Source organism: Rhinoderma darwinii, chromosome 3 (genome assembly GCF_050947455.1).
Source record: "Rhinoderma darwinii isolate aRhiDar2 chromosome 3, aRhiDar2.hap1, whole genome shotgun sequence".
Lineage (NCBI taxonomy): Eukaryota > Metazoa > Chordata > Amphibia > Anura > Rhinodermatidae > Rhinoderma > Rhinoderma darwinii.
Genome location: NC_134689.1, coordinates 371,470,279 through 371,493,263, shown reverse-complemented (window position 1 = coordinate 371,493,263; position 22,985 = coordinate 371,470,279). Strand labels below are relative to the sequence as shown.

The following is a 22,985-nucleotide window of genomic DNA, read 5'->3' as shown; positions in this document are numbered from 1 at the left end:
CTACTTTTATTCCTTGTAAAAATTTAAAATCTACTTTTTTGGTGAAAAAAAGTAGAAATTTTAATCTTCACATACTAATTCAAATAAATTTAGCAAAAAAACTGTGGGTTCAAAATGCTAACTATACCCATAGATAAATTCCCTGAGGGGTATAGTTTCCAAAATGGGGTCACTTTTGGGGGGTCTTTACTGTTTTGGTACCACAAGACCTATTCAAACCTGACATGGTGCCTAAAATATATTCTAAAAAAAGGAGGCCCCAAAATCCACTAGGTGCTTCTTTGCTTCTGAGGCCGGTGTTTCAGTCCATTACCGCACTAGGACCACATGTGGGATATTTCTAAAAACTGCAGAATCTGGGCAATAAATATTGAGTTGCATTTCTTGGGTAAACCCTTCTGTGGTACAGAAAAAATGTATTACAAATGAATTTTCTAAAAAAAAAATGAAATTTGTAAATTTCACCTCTACTTTGCTTTAATTCCTGTGAAATGCCTAAAGGGTTAAAACACTTTCTGAATGATGTTTTGAATACTTTGAGGGGTGCACTTTTCAAAATGGGGTGATTTTTGGGGACTTTCTAATATATAAAGCCCTCAAAGCCACTTCAGAACTGAATAGGTCCCTGAAAAAATAGGCTTTTGACATTTTCTTGAAAATATGAGAAATTGCTGCTAAAGTTCGAAGACTGGTAACGTCCTAGAAAAATAAAAGAATGTTCAAAAAACGATGCAAACATAAAGTAGACATATGGGAAATATAAACTAGTAAGTATTTTGTGCGGTATTACTATCTGTCTTACAAGCAAATTCATTTAAATTTAGAAAAATGCAAATTTTGGTGTTTTTTACAAATAAATATTGAATTTATCGACCAAATTTTTTCCCTAACATAAAGTACAATATGTCACGAGAAAACATTCTCAGAATCACTTGGAATAGGTAAAAGCATTCCAGAGTTATTACCACATAAAGTGACGCATGTCAGATTTGAAAAATCGGCATGGTCCTGAAGGCCAAAACAGGCTCAGTCCTGAAGGGGTTAATAGTGATAGGTCTTGCTGTTGTGTTCTGAGGAAATCTCACACACACACACACACACACACACACACACACACACACCTGTATACCTAAGAACACAACTTCCATTTAAACACAATGGTACATATATGGGAATGTGCTGACTTATGACATATTAAATAACAAAATCCCTGCAGCACTCCCCACCAACCCCCCCCCCCCACCACCCCAAAACCTGTATGATTTAAACTGTTTGGAGATAGTTACAATTCCTGTAATAATAATATTACTGTTACATTAGGAAATTACTGACAGATTGTCGACGTCATTCATCTAACTCCCCAATCGCACAGTGATCACTGTAATAATCTATAAAGAGGCTCAGATACGTTCTCTGCTACACTGACTTCTGATTTATTTACTTCATTCAAGGTCTGATAGGTGGAACTTCAGACTAGAAGTCAGGGCAAATGCCATGAAATGGCCCTAAAGATGGTGGAGCCCTCACTCACAAAGAGTTATCCTTCAACATGCAGGAGAGGAAAAACCCCAGTGGAGGACTGCCATTCCTTTGGGCTCGGGGGTGGAATGCCAATGTGTGACTTAAGGCAGATGGAGCAGATTATTCACATGTTCTGTGAATGGATCTGACTCCGAAAAGTCCAGTAAGTGTCCAATATATTAGTGAGTGCAGAGACCTAGCCCGGAATCTGCGTCTTTTTCCAGAAGTGCAGGTCGTCTCCTCCTGACATGAAGATGGTGGCCACCATGTCTTTGAGTTGTGGTCATCAGCTGTTTCCTGTATTCATCCGGAACGCTGCAAATTGTTGGAATGACCCCCACTCCGAAATAGTGATCTGCAGATACAATAATAGAAATTATTATATACTATGTAGTCCTGGTATCAGCGTCATCAATGTCACCTCAGGAAATAAGAACGGAGCTCAGATACTCTGTAAAAACCTGTGAATTGTCATTATCGGCAATAACCTATTTTTTTTGTTATTGTCACATTTGTATTAGTATCACATGTTCACATTGTACAACATTTCTGGGGATCAGAGACCACCATATAGTAGACCCCTCCCCCACTTGTCAGATAACAGCAGATTGTGGAAACAGGGTATTTATGTGACAGAAATGACAAAAATCAACCAAACCAGTGGTTACTTACCGATGACAACAGGCCTGTATGCAAATGGCCAGTTCGTTCTTGTTGGGGTCTCTGGTGGAGGTCAGGAGTTGGGTAGACTTTGCACCTCTGGAGATATAGATTTGTATGTGGTCTTTGTCTTTATCATGGGTTATGTCATGTCCGGTAAATAGGGGCGATCTCTTAGCCCTTCCAAGACTCTACATGTCTTTTTGAAGACGTGGAGTCACATCTTGTCTTTTTTGGGGAATCTAGTAATCCTGCCATTTTGCAGGCAGCATATAAGATGATTTCTCATCATGCCGTGATCGTAAACAGCTGTGGGGTCTCCGTCCTCTGTCAGAAACTCGTAGGCAAACGCTACAGCAAATACCCCACAGTCATAGTTGTTCAATTGCTGATCCACATTGAGAAACTGCACATGCTTCAAGGGGTCTTCGACCATTACCCCATAGATGTTATTAATCTCTTCACAGATAGTTGGTGACAGATTGATGGTATTGATGCTGTCTGCCACTAGGATCTTGCCATTTCTGAAGCACGTTGTAAGCCAGTGTTTCCTGTCCTGATCGTAATGGATTTGTACAGCCTTCCTTAGTACAACGTACCCTGGTATTAGAAGAGCAGCGACCGGCTGCAGGCCATCAAAGTCCTCAAACTGATTCTGAAGGAGTTCTTGGGCCTGGTTGATGATGTCATCGCTTAGCATGAGGTTCTCTGGAGTCAGGTTGTTTGTGTCATGCTGTCTCCAGGAGTCAGGCGCCATTACATTTAGTGTTGTCTTCAGCTCTGGACTCCCTGGAGTTGGAATGGGCTGCAGTCCATTAAAGCCTTCAAACTGATTCTGAAGGAGCTTTTGGGTCTTGTTGATGCCATTGTTCTGCACGCTTCTTTGCCCGCTGCTCATTTGGATGGATATGTCCTCTGGAGACAGGTGGTTCGTGTTGTGATGTCTCCAGAAATCAGGCGTCATTACTACTGGTGATGTTCTCAGCTTCGGATACCCTAGATCTTTTGTTATTGGATCAGAAACGAATCTGCTACAGCTATTTTGGGTGGTGGGAATGTCATGGGCTGAATTCCCTCGCTGGTTGTTACTCTCCTTTTACGACTCACCATGGGAGTTTCACCAGGCGCCTTTACAACAACTTTATCATTCCCAGCCATTGATATGTCCAACATTTTAAGGGTTTTCCGTTCTGTCTTAAGATTTGAAAAGAAGACATCACTTTTCACTGGTGTGAATTGTGGTACTGGAAGATTCTTTATAATGCTTCTTCTTTTTCGATTCTTTAGTCTTATTTTAGTAGTTGTTGAATCCTGGACAATAACTGGCTCCTCAATAATGCTTAACTTTCTTTTCAGTTGTTTTATGCTGGTATCAGCCTCACTCATCAATGGTCTGGAAGATTTGTCGGTGCAATCAGTAATGTCCCTGGGTCTTTTTTGTGGAAGATTCCCACTATATTGTTTTTCTCCCTGGGACAGGTCTTGTGTTATTATGAGATCATTGTGTACATTATATGCACATCTCTGATCAGCAGTAACGTCTTCACTATCCACAGCCGTGGACGTGATTTCAATATCACCTACTTTGTAGGTTGGTCTCTTCTTTTCTGTGTCTTGGCATATGACATGATCTTTCTGTCTTTTAAAAGCAGCTGACCTGAAAAAACTTCTGACCTTTGTTATGATGTTTGACTTCTTGGTCAGGAAGCTAGAATTCTTCATCAGTGATCTCCACTTTCTATTGAAGTTCCTGATATGGGTCAGTTGAAAGGCGCCAATCGACTTGAAGGAAGAGAGAGCGGTGACCAGCAGCCGCTGGCCACGTTGCCATATCCCATGAGATCTCATGGTAGCTTCAACTCTGTGTCACTCTTTCTTTTGTCTTGTTATGTGTGTCCAACATGGAGACACATTCTCTGGATAGAGCTGTAGATGCCATTATGATGTCATTATGTGACATCACAGCTGTAGGCAAAGTTACCTCTGAAACAGTGCACATTGTGACATCATCCAAAAAATATTTTAACCCCTTAATTCTCTGGGTATCTCAGAGTCTGAGTCTGTATAAACAGAGATTTTTGGTTTGTTCTTACTTATTTTAAGGGGTAATCCTATCCTAAACATTTATGCTACAGCCACAGAATATTCCATGAACCTTATGGACCCTCACCTAACAAGAGAATGGGGTCTGTGACTTTCATCATATTTAAGGCCGCTTAAGTCTCCATATTGAAGTTTATGGGATTAACATAAAGAGCCAACGCAAACGCACGCATCACTGCCACCAATGCCCATAGGCTAGGTGCATCACATTGATGCGCATATGAGCTATCTGCATTGGTGAACAATCACATACTTTGGTGCTGACCCCTTCCCTCTGCTGTGGCTGTCGGGCCCTTTAGTCTTACTAATACTGTGTTCCAGAGTTAGGCCCCATGCACACGACTGTAAAAAAACCTCAGTTTTTGCGGTCCGCGATAGCGGTCCTCAAAAGTTGACCTATTCACTTTCATTGAACGCGGACACCTTTCCGTAGTGCTACCGATGGGTGTCCGTGCCATAGAAATGTTCTGAAAATTATGGAACATGTCCGTTCTTTTCCATTTTGCAGGCCGTGCTCCCATACTTTGTATGGGAGCACGGGCCGAAAATGCGGGTGGCAGTCGGCGGCCGGCTGTGCCCGCAATCGCGGGCCGTGATTGCGGGCACAGTCGTGTGCATGGGGCCTTATACTGTGTTCCACAGGAATTCCCAGAGATATACTGTGCTGCCAGGGGCATAGCTAAAGGCTCATGGGCCCTGGTGCAAGAACTCAGCTTGGGCCCCCGTACCCCTCCCCAACACCACAAGACCCCTGCCGTGCCTATGGCCAGCTGCCTTGCCCAACAGCCCCCCAGTATCATTCCCCACATAGCCGCCCCATAGTATAATGCCCCCTATTAGCTGCCCCCATACAGTATAATGCTCCCCGTAGCTGCCCCATACGGTATAATGCTCCCCATAGCTGCCCCCATACAGTATAATGCTCCCACAGCTACCCCCCCACAGTATAATGCTCCCATAGCTACCCCCCACAGTATAATGCCCCCATACAGTATAATGCCCCCCATAGCAGACCCCATACAGTATGATGCCCCTCATAAATTCCCCCATACAGGATAATGCCCCCATAGCAGCCCCATACAGTATAATGCCCCTCATAGTTGCCCCACACAGTATAATGCCCCCCATAAAGTATAATGCCCTCATAGCAGACCCCATACAGTATAATGCCCCTCATAAATTCCCCCATACAGTATAATGCCCCTCATAGCTGCCCCCACACAGTATAATGCCCTCCATAGCAGCCCCATACAGTATAATGACCCTCATAGCTGCCCCCACACAGTATAATTCCCTCCTTAGCTGCCCCACACAGTATAGTGCCCCATACAGTATAATGCCCCCATAGCAGCCCCATACAGTATAATGCCCCTTTAGCTGACCACACAAGTATAAAGCCCCCATAGCTGTCTCCCTATAGTGTAATGCCCCCATAGCTGCCACCATATCAGCCCCCCAGACAGTATAATGCCCCCATAGCAGACTCATACCATATAATGCCCCTCACAGCTGCCACCTTATCAGCCCCCCATACAGTATAATACCCCTCATAGCTGCCACCATATCAGCCCCCCATACAGTATAATGCCCCTCATAGCTGCCACCATATTAGCCCCCCTCCTTATACAGTATAATTCCTCCATATGTGCATAATAGAAAATAATAAAGTTACTTATCCCCGTTCCCACGACGGGTGGAGGAGATCCTTCTCCTTCTTTGCCCTGTGTTGAGTGACTCGGCACAGACAGGCGTGATGATGTCACTAAATCGCGCCTGTCTGTGCCGAGACGCTAATAGCTCACGATACAGTGAATACTGGAGGAAGGAGCTCCTTGCTCCAGGACTAAATTCAACTGGATCTGCGTCCTGAGGATGAAAATACATTTGGAAGCAGGACCTCGGTGAATGGTACACGACCCCCCAGGGGGAGTGCGACCCACAGTTTGTAATGTATTGTGTCATGCAGTTTGTGTTTGCGGTGGAGAGAGGAGAGGGGGGCCTGTAATCTAAAGCCCCCCTCTCCTCTCTCGACCGCAAACACAGACAGTACAATACAACAGACAGTACAATATAACACAAATACATTACAGGCCCCCTCTGCAGCTCACCTGCAGTCTTCCATGCTCTTCCGCATTGGCTCTTCCACAGTGGCTGGAACGCCCCCTCACGTGACGTCACGGTCACATGGTACACTCAGTGTACCATGTGACTGTGACGTCTAAACAAACCATGGCCGTAATCAAGAAGTGCCGGCATCACGGCACATACAAAGTTTGTATCAGCGAGCTGCATGGCAACGGGGGGCCTGCGGGCAACTGCGACCGCTGCGACCCCTATAGCTACGACACTGTGCCGCCGTATGTGCCCCAAAGATATAATGTTTTGTCATATGAGCCTGATAAACTGTGCACACCAAATCCCAAAATAAATTCAGACCCGAGACAAGACCCCTAAATAAATCAGGCCATACGCTACTAAAGAGTGAGCTAATAATATCCTCTGCCTGGCTGAGACAAGGTGTTTTCATGCCCCAGGCAGATTAGGTAAATTGCCCCCTCCCCTCCCTGTGGAGTGAATATAGAACGACCATACTCGCTAATAAAAAATATTAAAAGAGATTTAAACACATTTTATAAGATAATTTTATTTATAAAAAAATATAAGCTAACCTAATAAATTTAAATAGTAATTTATACTACCAGTAATATTTATAACTGAAGCAAAAACTGCTTACTGACATAAATATTCTGTTTTATTATTTATTTAACGACACATTTTCCTGTTTGTTCCCGCCCTTAGGGTATGTTCACGCGGTGGAATTTTTGCTGCGGAATCAGAGTTTTTCAGCTAGCGGGTAAAATAAACGTCCTGTCCAATCTTTGGGCGGATTCCTTTGGAGCCTCCGATTGAAGTGAAAGGGAGGAAAAAATCTTCCTACAGACGGCAGGAATAATTTCACGGCAGATTTTGCGGCGGGACCCGCTAAGAAAAATCCGCCATGTGAACTGAGCCTTAAATATGAAGGCCACACCGCAAAGACGGAAAATTAAAGTAGAACATAGAAAACTAGAAAATGAGAAGCCCCAAAGCAAACTTTTAGAAAATGCATGTTGGAGCAGGCAATAAACTAACTACTGGGACCCCCACTGATGACTGGAACTGGGTTCCCGAGCACCCATTTTAGAGGCATTTGAATGGAGCGGTGGTCACGCATGCATCCTGCCGCTCCATTCAAAATCTATAGGACTCACGGACATAGCCCAGTACCACGATCATCTATTTCCCTCAATCTCGTAGACATTGAATGGAGCGGCAGGGTAAATACGTGACCAGCGCTTCATTCAAATGCCTCCGGAATTGGGGCTCAGGTCTCCTGTTTTACTCGGGGTCCCAGCGGTTGGACCCACACCTATCATACATTTATCGCCTATCTGTTTGTCCTGGGATAACTCCTTTAATAAAGACCCCAGACCAGACCAAAGAATTAATACAGACCCCAGACCAGAACCCAAATTTAATACAGACTCCAGATTAGACCTCAACATTAATACAGACCCCAGACTAGACCCTAAAATTAATACAGACACCAGACCTCAAAATTTATACAGACCCCAGATGAGACTCCAAAATTAATGCAGACACCAGATCAGAGCAGAGAAATAATACAGACTCCACATCAGACCCCCATCTTCACCTACCCCTCGTCCCGGCCTTGCTGCTAGGATGACTGCTCTGTCACTAGTGTTGGGGTTCCCTGGTGGTCACCTTGCAATCAGTTCCACTGTATCCCCTCTGTGTGGAGAAGCTATAACTGGTGCAGCCAGTAGGTGGCAGCATCACCCACAGAGAAATCCAGTCCCTGCTAGTGATGCTGCTTCCTGTTCAGTCACTCATCTATAGGAGGAGTGGATCCTGTAAGAGGTGAGTCTTGCCTGGTCCCTGTCCCTGGGATCCTGCTATGGGGACCCTGCTGCTACTACTGGGGTCACTTTTATGGGTGGGTTTGTGGCTGTCACTGTTATTGGGGATCTATAGGGAGGTCTACACTATGGCCTACACTTCTTTCTGGGGAATAGCTACAAGGTGGCAGGATTGTGTAGGCGCTATATGGGTGTAGTTTGGGCACAGCCTGTTGCCATCTCTACTATGTGGAACAATTTAGGGGTGTCTTTGGCATCACTAGATCTGGGCCGGAGAAGTTGCCTATAGCGACCAATCAGAATCCAGCATTTTCTGGATGCTCTTAAGAAAACGAAACCAACAACCTGATTGGTTGCTATGGTAACTGCTCCACTTCTCCCTTGCGCTAGTTTTGACAAATCTCCTGCATTGTCTATACGTATATATCTAGGGTTGGGTTGCGGTCTCGTCATAATAATATTTGAACGTTTTTCTTGACACTTCTTCGCTACTGTGATTGAAGCACTTGAGTCATTATTGAGGCTCCCAACCACCAGTTATCCGCCACCCCCACTATATACTGTTATTATTATTATTACTGGTATGTTATCTTGTAGGTTATTATATATATTATTATGGACGCCCCAATTTCCTGCTGATTATATAATTTTTGGATGTGGTTATAAATTCAGTATAATCTCCCACAATCCTGTAGGGTGTCACTGAGGAGATGATGAGGGTTGTATCTATTTCTCCAGAGTCTTCTTACTTCTAGGAGAAAAGTGACAAGAAGTGTCTGGACCATGCTGAGACCTGTTCTGCTGACGCTGGGAGTTCTGGGTGAGGAAATGTACAGACGAATAATCATTTCTGGAGGTTTTATATGAATGTGAAGTGAAATAGTTTCAGTAAAATGATGAGTGTACATGTGTTACTTCTGGAGGTTGTAGTACATGTATATTGCTGCTATTCTCTAATATACTGTGGGGGGATTTATTAACCATTGTACGCCAGTATTCTGTGGAAAAAATGCTGAAAATTTTGTCGCACAGCTATTTTGCGGAAAAATGTGCGACCTTTCGCTGTTTTGCGTGACATCCGACACTTTTATAAAAAGGGGCTCACCTTTGTAAAGACGGGCACGGCCACCTGCGACCTAGCAAATTTATCATAATTTATGCCAGAAACGGAGGTCAATCATGGCGCAAATGTATGCTAGCTCATAACCTGCGTAGATTTCACCAAGTAGGCCACAGGGCGGTAGAAGGTTGAGTCCTGCTCCGAACCCTGTACCTGCCCCTAATCATAGTACCCCCCAAAAAGGACAAAAAAAATAATGTGTATATATATATATATATATATATATATATATATATATACACACAGCATTAAGACGTTATATCCAGGGCCGCACACAAGTACCTGACGCTTTCCAGCCTTAGGACCATGTATGCGCCACAACCTGATGTGGGAGCCTGGTGGGAGCAGTGGGTGGGTTTAGTTTTTTATGTTCATTTAGGGGGCATGTGGTTGGTTGCGGTCGCACTGCGCCTCTTAATAAATTTTCACATCTTACTCCAGCAGGTTTTAAGCTAAGACTGGTGTATAAAGTAAATGTGCCCTGTGTGTTATATTAAGATCTGGAGGACCGGCTCACTTGTCTGTATGGATAAAGTATGTGTATAGACAGCAATGTACAGTATATAGCATGCTCATGCAGGAGGCTACACATTGACTGTGACAGTGCAATCTGCAGTCATAGCTATGGCCAATCAGGCCGGGCGGTACCGTGATTAGCATACGGTGTACGCTTTGTAATGGCTCTTCACCCAGGAGAACGTGGCGACATTCAGTGGCTGCCATATCAACCGAGACATATGCAGAAAGAACACTGCAAACTTGAATAAACCCTACAGTTGTCATCATGTCCAAGACTAAAGCTGGTCAAACACTTTGGATAACTCTGGGCCAAACGGTTATCTCCATAAACATTCATCTGTTGAGTGTTCATGTTAAATGCCAAGGAACAAAGGATCCTTATTCCCCGAAACAGCAGATGTCGTGGAACAGTCAGGCTGCCCCAGTGGCGGATTAAGTAGACCATAGGCCCTGGGCTGTTCCACAAACTTAGGCCCCCTTCCCCACCGCCGCTCTGCGGTGTCTATAGTGAACACCACCTTTTTGTGCGAGTATTGACAAATGGGTGTTACGATTTCCCTTGTCAAAGGGCTGTGTCCCTACATACTGACAGTCTCCAACCATGGCTGACAGTATCACAATGTTCAGGGACACTTCCCCTTGACAATAGGAATGGTAACACACATTTGTCTATTAGTCCTGGGTACACAAAAATATGTAGAATATAAGGATTTCCTACAACAGACATGTCAGGAGAGGGGACAGATCCCCTATAGATCCAGTGACGTCTTCTCTGATGGGAGTCATTTTCTTTTCTTCTCCATCTGACGCAGACCGTTATGGCGACTTCTCCTGATGAGACATTTTTTGCCCATCACTTCTGCAGCCATTTCCAGCCCCTATAGAAACACAAAAATTAAGACACCAAAGCCCAGGACCATACATTAAAAGGGTTGTCCGGGCACAGACTGGTTTTTATACTGATGACCTATCGATGTGCCCGGACAACCCCTTATACGCAGACTAATAAATTCGGACCCCAGACCAGATCCCCCTAAACAAATACAGACCCCAGAACAAGTACCCTAAATAAATACAGACCTCAGACAGGACCCCTAAATACAAACCCCAGACACGACCCCCTACACTAATATTGACCCCAGACCTGACTCCCTTAATGCAGACCCGAGACCAGGCCCCCCAAATACAGACCCCCTAAATACAGACCCCAGACCTGACCCCTTACACTAATAATGACCCCAGACTTGAATCCCTTAAGTAATACAGACCCCAGACCAGACCCCCTAATCTAATACAGACCCCAGACCAGACCCCTAAATACAGACCCCTAAATAAAGACCCCTAAACTAATATAGACCCTAGATCAGGCTCCCTAAATACAGACCCCATAAACTAATACAGACTCCAGACCCCTAAATACAGACCCCCTAAATACAAACCCCAGACCTTAAACTAATACAGACCCCCAGACCTGACCCCCTACACTAATAATGACCCCAGACCTGACTCCCTTAAGTATTACAGACCCCAGACCAGACCCCCTAATCTAATACAGGCCCTAGAACAGGCCTCCTAAATAGATCCCATAAACTAATGCAAACCCCAGACGTCAAACTAATACAGACCAAAGACCCCTTAAACTAACACAGACCCCTAAATATACAGACCCTAAGCCCCTTAAACTGATACCGACCTCAGACCCCCTAAATACAGACCCCTTAAACTAATACAGACACCAAACTTCCTAAATACAGACCAGACCCCTAAATACAGTCCCCAAACCAGACCCCCTAAATACAGTCCCCCACACCAGACTCCCTAAATACAGACCCCTTAAACAAATCCATCCCCTTATAGTTACATAGCAGCTCACCTCAGGCTTCTCTGTGGAGTCTTGCTGCTGCTCACGGACCTGCGGTCACGTGACCAGCAGAACTCTAAACAGTAGTAAGAACTTCAGAGATGAGGTCATGGCAAAATCGCCACAAAAATGCGATATAACTACATTGTACTTTGGGCGGCCATAAGCCCCCCAAGAGCCTCCAAAACGCCCTATGATTATCCGCCATTGGGCTGCCCCCATACACATTAGATTGTTAAAATCACCTACTATCTAACGTATATGGCCAGGGATGAACATGCAGCGAACGCATGTAAAGAAGCAATGTCCATGGTTAGCTCTCAGGAATTGAGTTCTAGGACCACATACACACCTCCCAATTTTCAAGTATCACAAAGAGCAACAACTGGGGCAATTTTTTTTTAAGCAACGCCTCTAATCTTACCCAATCCACGCCCATACACACCCGGTTCAGCCCACACAGTATCATGTGCCGATAGTGCTTCCCACACAGTATAATACCAAATAGCTGCCCCCACACAGTATAATGCCCCCATAGCTGCCACCATACAGTATACTGCCCCATAGATGCACCCATACTGTATAAAGCCAACACAGATGCCCCCATACAGTATAATGTTCACACAGATGCCCCCATACAGTATAATGCCCACACAGATGCACCCATGCAGTATAATGCCCATACAGATGCCCCCATGCAGTATAATACCCAAGCTAATTCCCCCATACAGCATAATGCCCCATAGCTGCCCCATGCAGTATAATGCTCCCCATACAGTATAATGCCCACACAGATGCCCCCATACAGTATAATGCCTCCATAGCTGCCCCATATAGTATAATGCCCCCTAGCTGCTCTTATACAGTATAATGCCCCCTTAGCTGCCCCTAGTGTCAGTACCTTGGTAGATATTGACACAATGCCCATGTAGATAGTGCCCATGTAGATAGCGCCACAGTGTCCCCTGTGGATAGTGCCCTTATATAGTGCCACAGTGTCCATGTAGATAGTGCCACACCCGACTTGAAGATAGCGCCACCGCCCCCCTGTAGATAGCGCCATTGGGACTCCCTCTAGGAGCGGAATCCCCAGGCAGAGCATAGGCCGGGGATTCCGCTCCAGAAGGAGCCCCTAACGTCAATGTCCATATATGGACAGTGACCTCGGGTTTCCTCTAGGAACGGAATCCCCGACCAGATCATCGGCAACTGGGATTCCGCTCAAGGAGTAGCCACTGACGTCACTGTCCATATATGGACAGTGACGTCAACGGCTTCCCCAATCACAGCTCCTCTGCTCTGAACTAATTCTGGAGCAGGGAACTGATAGTTCCCTGCCTCAGAATTTGGTTCAACTGTATCTGCGTCCTGAGGACGCAGTTACAGTTGACAGTGGGATATACCCCCAGCTGCCCGGCACAGTGGGACACCGCACGAAATCCGGGATTGTCCCGCTGAATCTGGCACGGTTGGGAGGTATGTGTCACATACTGTATAGGAGAGCTCTATAATCGAGGCCCGCATAAGGTCTATATGTTGGTCTTTAGATGACAAAGACTCAGTAGGTCCCTATCTAACCCAGCCTCACTTGATAAGCATACAGCATGTTTACCCGATTTCATTGGGTCCTGCTTGTCTGGTGCTGCTGTCGGCCTGGTATAATACAATCTTTAGAGCTCCTTTACTTCCGCTATTATTGCTCTTGTGTTTTTGTTTTTTAGTATTCACTCAGTTACCCAGAGGACAGACATATGAGGTCGTCTTTCCTCGGAAGCTGCATTCTGTCTACAAGAGAGACACCCAGGTATCTGTCACTCCATGTACACGTATGATTATTAGAGAACTTTCTGATCACTGTCATAACAAGTGTCCATGGTAAGACGTCTTATGCATACTGAAACTTAGGATAGGTGACGACATGCAGAAACACAGGAGATCATATCCAGTCTGCTGGTCATACAGGTATACATAATTCTGATACCATTAACCCCTCGTGTCTATGGTAGTAATACAATTGTTTCTGAGCAATGGAAATCCATTCCATGTGTTGGGAAAGTTATCTGACCGGTTTAAAGGTTTTGTATTTTTTTCTCGTTATTGCTACTCTTGTAATTGTTTTCAGCCCCTTTAGAAAACAATTTAATAAACTAATTTTCACATGTCTTACTAGGGCATTCTGCCTTAAAAGAGGAGGTCTCCCATTAGTCAGAGTGGAGAGCGGCTATACAGAGAGTCTCTCTCTAGAGAATTTAACACATCTGGAAATTACACGTCAGCCTATTTATTTTTATAGGACACCATATAATACTTCTTTTACCCTGTAGTAGTAGTAGTAGTAGTTCTGCAGGTTGATTGAACACCTCTTGGCTGGTTAGGCTGTAGATTATAGCTGATTGCTGGAGGTCACATCAGTTGGGACCCCTGTAATCTGTGAATTTGTAATGTGTGAATTTTCAGGGCACCTTCAAAATATTGTCCAAAAACAGACACCCCCTTTAAATACAAATAATCCCCTCATTTTGTCTTTCTTATCTGTATCTCCAGAGCACTTTTCCAGATGTTCTACAATATGAGATCCGCCTGGGTGGGAAACCCACAATTATTCACATTGAGAAGACAGAGTGAGTGGATACAACATGTGAATGTGTATATGACTGATGGTTACATGACTATAGGATACTTCTATATATCTCCTATAACAAGACGTTATAGTTTAGATTTCCACTGACATCATGAAGAATGTATACTGACTAACTTCTTTATGTTTCTGCAGTGATTTGTTTGCTAAGAATTACACAGAAAGCCATTATCTGGAAAATGGCACCCTGGTAACAAGCAGTCCTAAGCACCAGGTAAAGTAGGAAATTCACCCGCCTTCAGGTACAGATGTAGCAGTGCTAAATTTATGTTTTCTACTTGGGTCGTTGTGGACTCAAAAGACCATCGGTATAGACTGCTGCCACTATGAGGCAAGCACTAAGGAGAAAGTGTTAGCTCCTTCTTCTCTTCCTTCAACTGGGCCGATATCTTCATCTGAGCCGCATCTCGCAGATTTCTTGTTTCACACATCGCACAACCTTGCCATCTGGCATGGCACACAGCCCTCCTGACGGCTGCAACATTTACTACTGGCCCCTACTCCATTTTGGGCCTACTAAGCCTCTCTCTGACACGTGGTCGCGGGCATGTCCTTAAGTCCTTTATTCTATTGCTGTCCGCCTCGAGCTTCCTGGCCTTCTACATTATATGAGGCGGTGGGACTTCCTCCTCTCTCTCTTTTTCCCTCCTCCAGCGGTCCACGCCTCCAGCCTGTCTCCACATCCCTAGCTCCGTGGTTCTCTGGTGACCCAGGGATCCTGACTGCAGCCCTCCATTCAGCATTCAGGTCGGACTAGCCTGGTGTTAGCCTATTTACATTACCCTCTTATTCAGGTGATATAGTTGTACATTGTGCAGATTGGCCTTATTTGTTAGACTAAGAAATCTGCCTCTACTTGATATGTTGATATGTCAAAATCCAGACGCTAACTCATTCTGTGGCCCCTTGGACCGACACTTAGAATTCTTAGCCAACTTATCCTTCTTAGCGGGCCTTTGGCACTCAGATCTGTGTGTTTGTCTGGTTCAGCATAGCTGTCACAGAATGGGTACCTCGCCTTTCCCAGGCCATTATGTCTCAAGATGAATTGGCGATTCTGGCTCATCAGCTTTCCTACATGGGTAAATTTCTATAAAGCTTCTCTGGACTCCTGTACACTCCTAGCCTGTGCCATGGCACTTAGCGTGTTTATCTGACGTAATTTTTTGTTCAAAATTTGGCAGCAGATCCGGCCTCAAAGTGCTCTATGGTCTTCCTTTTGCTGATTCCCATCTATTTTGCATATCTGTTATGTTAAGATGAAATCATTTTGGAGGCAACCGTTGAAAAAAGCATGCGCTTACCTCAGAATAGACCCTGGAGTCCAGGTCCACCCAATTAAACTGGACCTTGTTTTCAGTTATTTTGTTAATTCCCTGGCCCTCATTCCACAGGGAAGCTACCTGAACGAGACACAAAGAAGAAATCGGGCTTCAAGCTACTTCCTTAATGACGTCCACATCACCTGCCCTCCAAACAGGGTTCCAACAGGACCAACTCTGCCTCTTCTAAGCCAAGCCCCCACTCGACTCAGGTGGGGAGCAGGCTCCTCCTTGCTCCTTCATTTCTTGACCAGTCCCGTTTCATGGATCTGCCAGGTATTCTCTACGGACTACAAAAATCTAATTTGTTTCTATTGCCCAGGGTGTTTATGTTCTTGTTTGCTCTCCCTAGCAACTCCGCCAGGGCTTCCGCCCTTTTTTTACAACATGGACTCTCTCAAAGTGTAATTGTTCCCAGTCCTCAGGAGCAGAGGTTTCAGGGTTTTTACTCCAACCTTTTCATGGTCTTAAGGAAGGACCGGTCTGTCCGCCCCATCCTAGTTTGTTTGGTTGCGACACCTTCAGATGGAGCCTCTGAGGTCGGTGATTGCTTACAAGGATCTCAAGGATGCTTATTTCCCCATCCGAATATGTCTGGCCCATCAGCAGTCAAGTCTCACCATTATCAATTTGTGTCTCTTCTCTTCAGCTAGACCACTGCCCCTCATGTTTTCACGATGGTACTCGCCTCGGCCATGGTCCAAGGATCTCAATGTCATCCCCTGCCTGGACAACTTCCTGGTGAAGGCCCACTCATGTTTTCCGAAAACCAGAACCATCTCCAAATCACCCTGAACATGCTTGCTCTCTTTGGCTGGGTAATAAATCACCAGAAGCCCTGTCTAATGCCATCCAGACAGATTACCCTTCTGGGCATTTTGTTCAATACAGCTACAGCTTAAGTCTCCTTCCCTAGGACAAACTGTTTTCAGTGGAGCAGAAAGGAACACATTTTTTCCTCTACTTCTGCAGGCAGAGTCTGAGATCCATGATCTTGTCCAAAGAGGCCATCTCTTTCGATGATTTCCACACTCATCTGCTTCAACCTTCTAGCCTGCTCGAATCGATCTCCTTCTTGCTGGTCTGTTCTATCCTGTTACACATAGTGGTGTGCCATGCCCTCCTATGGTGGTTCTTCTCTCAGACTTTTCCTCAGGGTTGCTCTTTCCTTCCTCTTCACTGGACGGTCCTAACTATGGGTTCCAGTCTACAGGGTTGATGGGGTGTTTTTAAACATCTGACAGGGCAGGGCATTGAGATTTCCAGTCAATATTCCACTAGCCATTGGTGACCTATCAGTCTCTCCTTATTCGGACCCCCTCGATTTGAGGGTCCTCCAATCCAGAACCAGACGGACAATGTCACATGGATTTCCTACCTGATCCATTGAGATACTCGGCAGTGATGTTGGAGTCGGCCAGGATTCTTCATGAGCAAAAATTGGTTCGACCTTCTGTATGTTTTTTCCTCCTGTTGCGCCGATGTACCTTGAATGAGGAACCTTGAGCCTGCAACTGGTCTGGCGCTAACTCTGTGGTGCAGAGTCTAAGTCATCCACCGAATCTTCACCAGGGAAGAAAGGAAGGAAGGAAAGTTTAGTCTAAAGCGGTTGGATCCCCAGTTTGAAGCCCTCAGAGTAGTCACCAGTTTGCAGCAGGACGCAGCAGAGATGATAGAACTGGAGAGTGGTCAAATAAGCCATTTGTTAGAACCAGAAGAACAATTCGGTGAAACAATCCAGAAGGGGCAAACAAAGGCAAAACCAGAGTTCAGGCCTGGAGTCAAAACCAGGTGATACCTGGAAGAGTATCCAGAGAATGCCAGGGCAAGGCAGTAGGCAGAATTCTGTAGAGTGTTGCCATGCAACACAGACAGAATGACACAAGATCCTGGGGCGGTATGTAACACGGTCCCTGCACTCTGACAATCCTGGTCCCCCTGGACTGGTCTCAGCAGGCGTGGTGTGCTGACGTCATCTTCTCCTGGCCAATATATCCTGGCATCTGAAGTTTAGAGACGATCTGCTCTCTCAGGGTTCAGTCTTCCACCACCATTTAGGGTCGCTACGTTTGATAGCATGGCTGTTTAAGCCACAGTCCTGAGTTCTCGTGGTTTCTTGGAAGATGTCATCAACACCATGCTGAATGACAGAAAATCGTCCTTCCCTCGCATTTGCCATAGCGATTTAATTTTTCTGGTAGTGTGAGGAGCGGCATCTTCCTCCTCTACTTTTTTTCCCTTTCCAGGATCTTGTCCTTTCTCCAAGAGAGCTTGGACTTGGCCTTAGTTCTCTCAAAGGACATGTTTCCGTACACTCCATTCTATTTCAGAGACCTTTGGCCTCTAAGCCAGACGTGCAGACTTTTCTACAAGGAGTAGCTCATTCAGTTCCTCATTACCAACTCCCAACAGTTCTGTGGGACTTTATGCAGTTGTCACCCTTCGAGCCCCTACATGTTATTACTCGCTTCCGTTTGGGGGGCGGTCACATCCATCCGACAGGTGTCTGAATTGGTGGCTCTTTCCTTTCACTCTCCCTTCCTAGTATTTCACCAGAACAAGGCGGTTCTCCATCCTGTTTTTTTGTTTTGTGCCGAATGTGTCCTCATTCCATTTGAATGAGGACATTGTGCTACCCTCTTTGTGTCCCTTGACGTACCATCCTAGGTAACACTCTCCACCATCTGAATATGGAAAGAAATGTCCAGATGTATTTGTTCCAAAATGGCCGGATTCCACCAGTCAGACTTTCTTTTCATCATCCCAGACAGTTCTTGCAAGGGACTTGCATCATCAAGGCTGCCATCACTCAGATCAGGTTGGCTATTGGCAAAGGTGTTCCACTAAAGGCAAAGTTACTCCATTCTGAGTCACAGCATATTCCACCAGAGCTGTGGGGCCTCTTGTGTAGTATGCCACCGGGCTCTACAGGTGGGTAAAGTCTCTACCTTGTCTTCCCTCAACACATTTACTAAGTTTTATAGGGTGTAATTCCTTTGCCTCCTCGGATGCTTCTTTTGGTCAGTAGTAGGAGTGGATAGTTTTTCTTGGTTTTCTGGTTATTGTTCCCTCCTACGGATACTGCTTTTGTATGTCCCACGGTCTTTTGACTCATCAATTACTTGTTTGCCAGATTCTTCAAGGTTTACTCTTACCTTTTTTGTTGGCTTATTCTGGTTTCTACTACAGCTTATGTGCAAACTGGTTATCTGAAAGTCAGCAGCAGGGGTATAGGGGGAGTAGGTGAAGCTAACATGTTTTGCTTAGTGTCCGCCTCTTAGTGGCAGCAACATATACTCACGGTCTTGTGTCCCCCCAATGAGCTCAACGAAAAACTGATTTTACAGTAGGTAACAAATATTCCCTTTATTTGGGGTCTCATCCTGTGTGTGTCATGTTAACTCTCTGGATCATAATAATACAGAAAGTTTACTTTCATTCCTAGGTAAATCCACAGATAACTCAGACTCAATTCTAGAAGGCCACATAAATCTGGCCTTACCTCTTACATCTGACCCTTCATCAACTGTTCTATATGCAGAGTTCCTTCATTTTAAATTTATTTAAAGGAGTAGTAAAAAAACATGCTTCCAAACATGAACGTCTGAAAATACAGAGCTGTTTTCAGTTTTTTACGGCAGTTTTTGGACCTGTTTTTCTATAGAGTCTATGAAAAACGGCTCCAAAAACGGCTGAATTAGTGGCATGTACTTCTTTTTCGCGCCGTATTTTTACATGGCCGTTTTGAAAAACGGCCACTAAAAAAACGGCCCGTCGGAACTGAATGCCGTTTTTCCTATTGAAATCAATGGGCAGTTGTTTGGAGGCGTTCTGCGTCCGATTTTTCAGCCGTTTTTCGGGACGTGTACGGGCCGAAAACGGCTGAAAACACTGCGAGTGAACATACCCTTAAGCTTAACCTCCTCCCTACCACACAAGGCTGCCAGGAAGTGGTACTCTAAGGTGCTGTATGTATGGCTGCCATACTGGAGAGTTGCTTTAGCTATTGTACCTGCAGCATTGGTATGGAGGAAGGAACATCAGTGGGCAATAGTTTTCCCAGAGCTAAGGAGTCAAACTAGATTCTTTTGTCCCTGTAGAGCCACGGTTTTGTTAGGGATAAAATTGACTAATGATGGCTTTCTCACTCCATGTCAGGCACACAGACAACTTCCTGAACCCCTGTGAGTGTGACTTGGGGTCGCACGGTCGCAGTTGCGACCGGGTCCCTAAGCCTTTACCATACAGCATGCTTGTTAAATACATTTTCTGTGCCGTGAAGCCGGCACTTCCTGGTTACGGGCACATGGCTCATGGGGGGCATTATACTGTATGGGGAGCTGATATGGGGGAATTTTTCTTTATGGGGAGCTGATATGGAGGGGTATTATACTGTATTAGGAGCTCATATGCGGGGCATTATACTGTATGGGAAGCTCATGGGGGTATTATACTGTATGGGAAGCTCATGGGGGGCATTATACTGTATGGAGAGCTGATATGGGGCCATTTTACTGTATGGGGAGCTGATATGGAAGGGCATTATACTGTATGGGGAGCTCATATGGGGGGGCATTATACTGTATGGGGAGCTGATATGGAGCGGCATTATACTGTATGGGGAGCTCATATGGGGGGCATTATACTGTAATGGGAGCTCATATGGGGGCATTATACTGTATGGGGAGCTGATATGTAGCGGCATTATACTGTATGGGGAGCTGATATGGGGGCATTATACTGTATGGGAAGCTCATGGGGGGCATTATACTGTTTGGAGAGCAGATATGGGGCATTTTACTGTATGGGGAGCTGCTATGGGGGCATTATACTGTATGGGGAGCTGATATGGGGGGCATTATACTGTATGGGGGCTGATATGGGGGGCACTATACTGTATGGGGCAGCTATGTGGGGCATTATACTGTGGGAGCAGATAAGGGGAGCATTATACCGTATGGGGCTGTTATGGGGCGGCATTATACTGTGTGGGGGCAGCTATGGGAGCATTATACTGTGTTGGGGCATTATACTATGGGGGCTGTTGGGCAAGGCGTCTGGGCATAGGCGCGCGCAGGGGTCTGATGATGGTGGTGTTGGGGAGGGGCAGGGGGCCCAAGCTGAATTCTTGCACCCGAGCCAATGAGCCTTTAGCTACGCCCCTGCTTGGTTGGTTTGTATTAGCTGCTGTCACTCCAAGGTGTTTAGGTTTGATGGGAGATGTTCATTGTGTGACATTGTCTGGACTGATGTATCATCATGAGTTTTTGCAGTCTGTCCTTCGTACGGCAGTGATGTATGTGCATACTGGAAGACAGAAATGACATAAACGAATGCTTCTTTCTCTATGGCCCTGTATTTCTTCCCTGATTCTATAAACACACACTAAGATAAAGACATCAGGTTTACTAACCTACCTAAACCTGATGTCTCCATCTCATTGTGTGGCACTACCATAACTCGTCTTGACTACTGTAACTCACTACTAATCGCTCTTCCACTCACTAAACTCTCCCCTCTCCAATCCATCCTGAATGCAGCATTCATCTTTCTGACCAACCTCTTCACCAACGCCTCTACCCTCTGCCAGTCACTGCACCGCTATATGAAATAAAAGTAGAAATGTCAGCTCACCCTCCCAGGTGCACGAAGTAGACAGCGATCTCCACGCCACAGGAACAATATTCAGGAGGAAAAGATCAGCACTCCTTGTTAAATTTGAAAATAAATCTCACCGCTATACCAATGCCTCTACCCTGTGCCAGTCACTTTTTTGGTTGCCTATTCCCTTCAGAATAAAATTGAAACTTATTAGTCTCACCCACAAAGCTCTCCACAGTGCTGCACCTCCTTAAATCTCCTCTCTTATCTCTGTCTACCACCCTACTCACGCTCTACGTTCCGCCAACGACCTTAGATTAACATCCACCATAATCTGAACCTCCCACTCCCGTCTTCAAGATTTTTCTCGGGCTGCACCCGTCCTCTGGAATGCACTACCCCAGACAATCAGATTAATTCCCAATATCCACAGTTTTAAACATGCCCTGAAAACACATATTTTAAGACAGGCCTATAACATTCCCTAATCTGACTCCTTTCCTGTGCCCCCATATTACATTAGTCATCAGAACCTAACCCCCTCAGTCAGCAGTATCCCCCACACTCCTTGTACCCTAATGCACCCCATGCCAGTCATACACGGATACTGGTTGGTGACCGGCTCATGCAGCTTTATGTGTACCACCCCATGTGTATAATAGATGGCTGGACCATTGTACTGAACAAGCACTTTCTGCATTTTATGTCACCCCTTAATCCTCATAGATTGTAAACTCTTGTGAGCAGGGTAATTAGTTAGTCACTATGTAAAGTCTGATATTGTCTGTACATGTTCCCTCTAAATTGTAAAGTGCTGTGGAATATGTTGGCGCTATATAAATAAAGATGATTATTATTATTATTACTATTATAATTATTATAAATCATGTTCCCTAATAGTATATGTTTATCTCTCTAGGATCACTGCTACTACCAGGGGCATGTAAAACACGAGAACAACTCAGTAGTCACCCTCAGTACGTGTAATGGGTTAAGGTATCTATCTATCTTTCTATCTATCATCTATCCATCTATCTATCCATCCATCTATCTATCTATCTATCTATCTATCTATCTATCTATCTATCTATCTATCTATCTATCTATCTATCTATCTATCTATCTATCTATCTATCTATCTATCTATCTATCTATCTATCTATCTATCTGTCTATCTGTCTGTCTGTCTGTCTGTCTGTCTGTCTGTCTGTCTCTGTCTGTCTGTATGTCTGTCTGTCTGCCTGTAAAGGATTTGCCAGACACAGCTTCTGTGTCGACGCCCGTGGTTAATCAGCCTGCCTCTGTTCCTAGGTCTGCTAGAGTGACTCGTTCTGCTACCACTCAGGCTGGTAGGCTGAGGAGTGGGAGAGCCTATCGCAGCCCAGGCCAGACGGTTCTAGCTCCCGCCCTTGGTCTACTTATACCTTCATTTGCTGCTTGTCCTTTGCCTGTGATTCTCTTGCTTCCAGGCTCTGCTGTTCCTGCTATTACCATTGACCTCTGCTTCATATTGACCCTGGCTTGACTGACAACTCTCCTGCTCTGCGTTTGGTACCTCGTACACTCCTGGTTTGACTCGGCTTGTCCACTACTCTGTTGCTCACGGTGTTGCCGTGGGCAACTGCCCTACTTCCCTTTGCTTCTGTGTACCCTTGTCTTGTTTGTCTGTCGTGCACTTATTGAGCGTAGGGACCGTCGCCCAGTTGTACGCCGTCGCCTA

At 45.2% G+C, this 22,985-nt stretch overlaps 2 protein-coding genes across 7 annotated transcripts in view; one reads left to right on the top strand and one right to left on the bottom strand.

Annotated features, from left to right (window-relative positions):
- LOC142750006 (zinc metalloproteinase-disintegrin-like 4a) overlaps positions 1–22,985 on the top strand; it is an 81,802-nt gene that overhangs the window by 27,166 nt on the left and 31,651 nt on the right. Inside the window, exons 1-6 of one of the 6 annotated variants that reach the window (XM_075858695.1) lie at positions 8,117–8,205; positions 8,960–9,024; positions 13,426–13,508; positions 14,249–14,325; positions 14,478–14,556; positions 22,185–22,261. In XM_075858695.1, coding sequence (XP_075714810.1) covers positions 8,153–8,205; positions 8,960–9,024; positions 13,426–13,508; positions 14,249–14,325; positions 14,478–14,556; positions 22,185–22,261 — 434 coding nt within the window. In that variant the 5' untranslated portion in view covers positions 8,117–8,152. Of the gene's footprint in view, positions 1–8,116; positions 8,206–8,227; positions 8,282–8,627; positions 8,786–8,899; positions 9,025–13,425; positions 13,509–14,248; positions 14,326–14,477; positions 14,557–22,184; positions 22,262–22,985 lie in introns of those variants that run through there. The other 5 variants (XM_075858697.1, XM_075858696.1, XM_075858694.1 and 2 more) reach the window with 5 other exon arrangements.
- Positions 1,423–4,074, bottom strand: LOC142750009 (uncharacterized). The gene is made up of 2 exons (XM_075858708.1): positions 2,194–4,074; positions 1,423–1,876 (listed from the first exon to the last, which is right to left on the bottom strand). Exon 1 carries the CDS (start codon positions 3,143–3,145, stop codon positions 2,399–2,401), a length of 747 nt encoding a protein of 248 aa, XP_075714823.1. The 5' UTR covers positions 3,146–4,074; the 3' UTR covers positions 1,423–1,876; positions 2,194–2,398.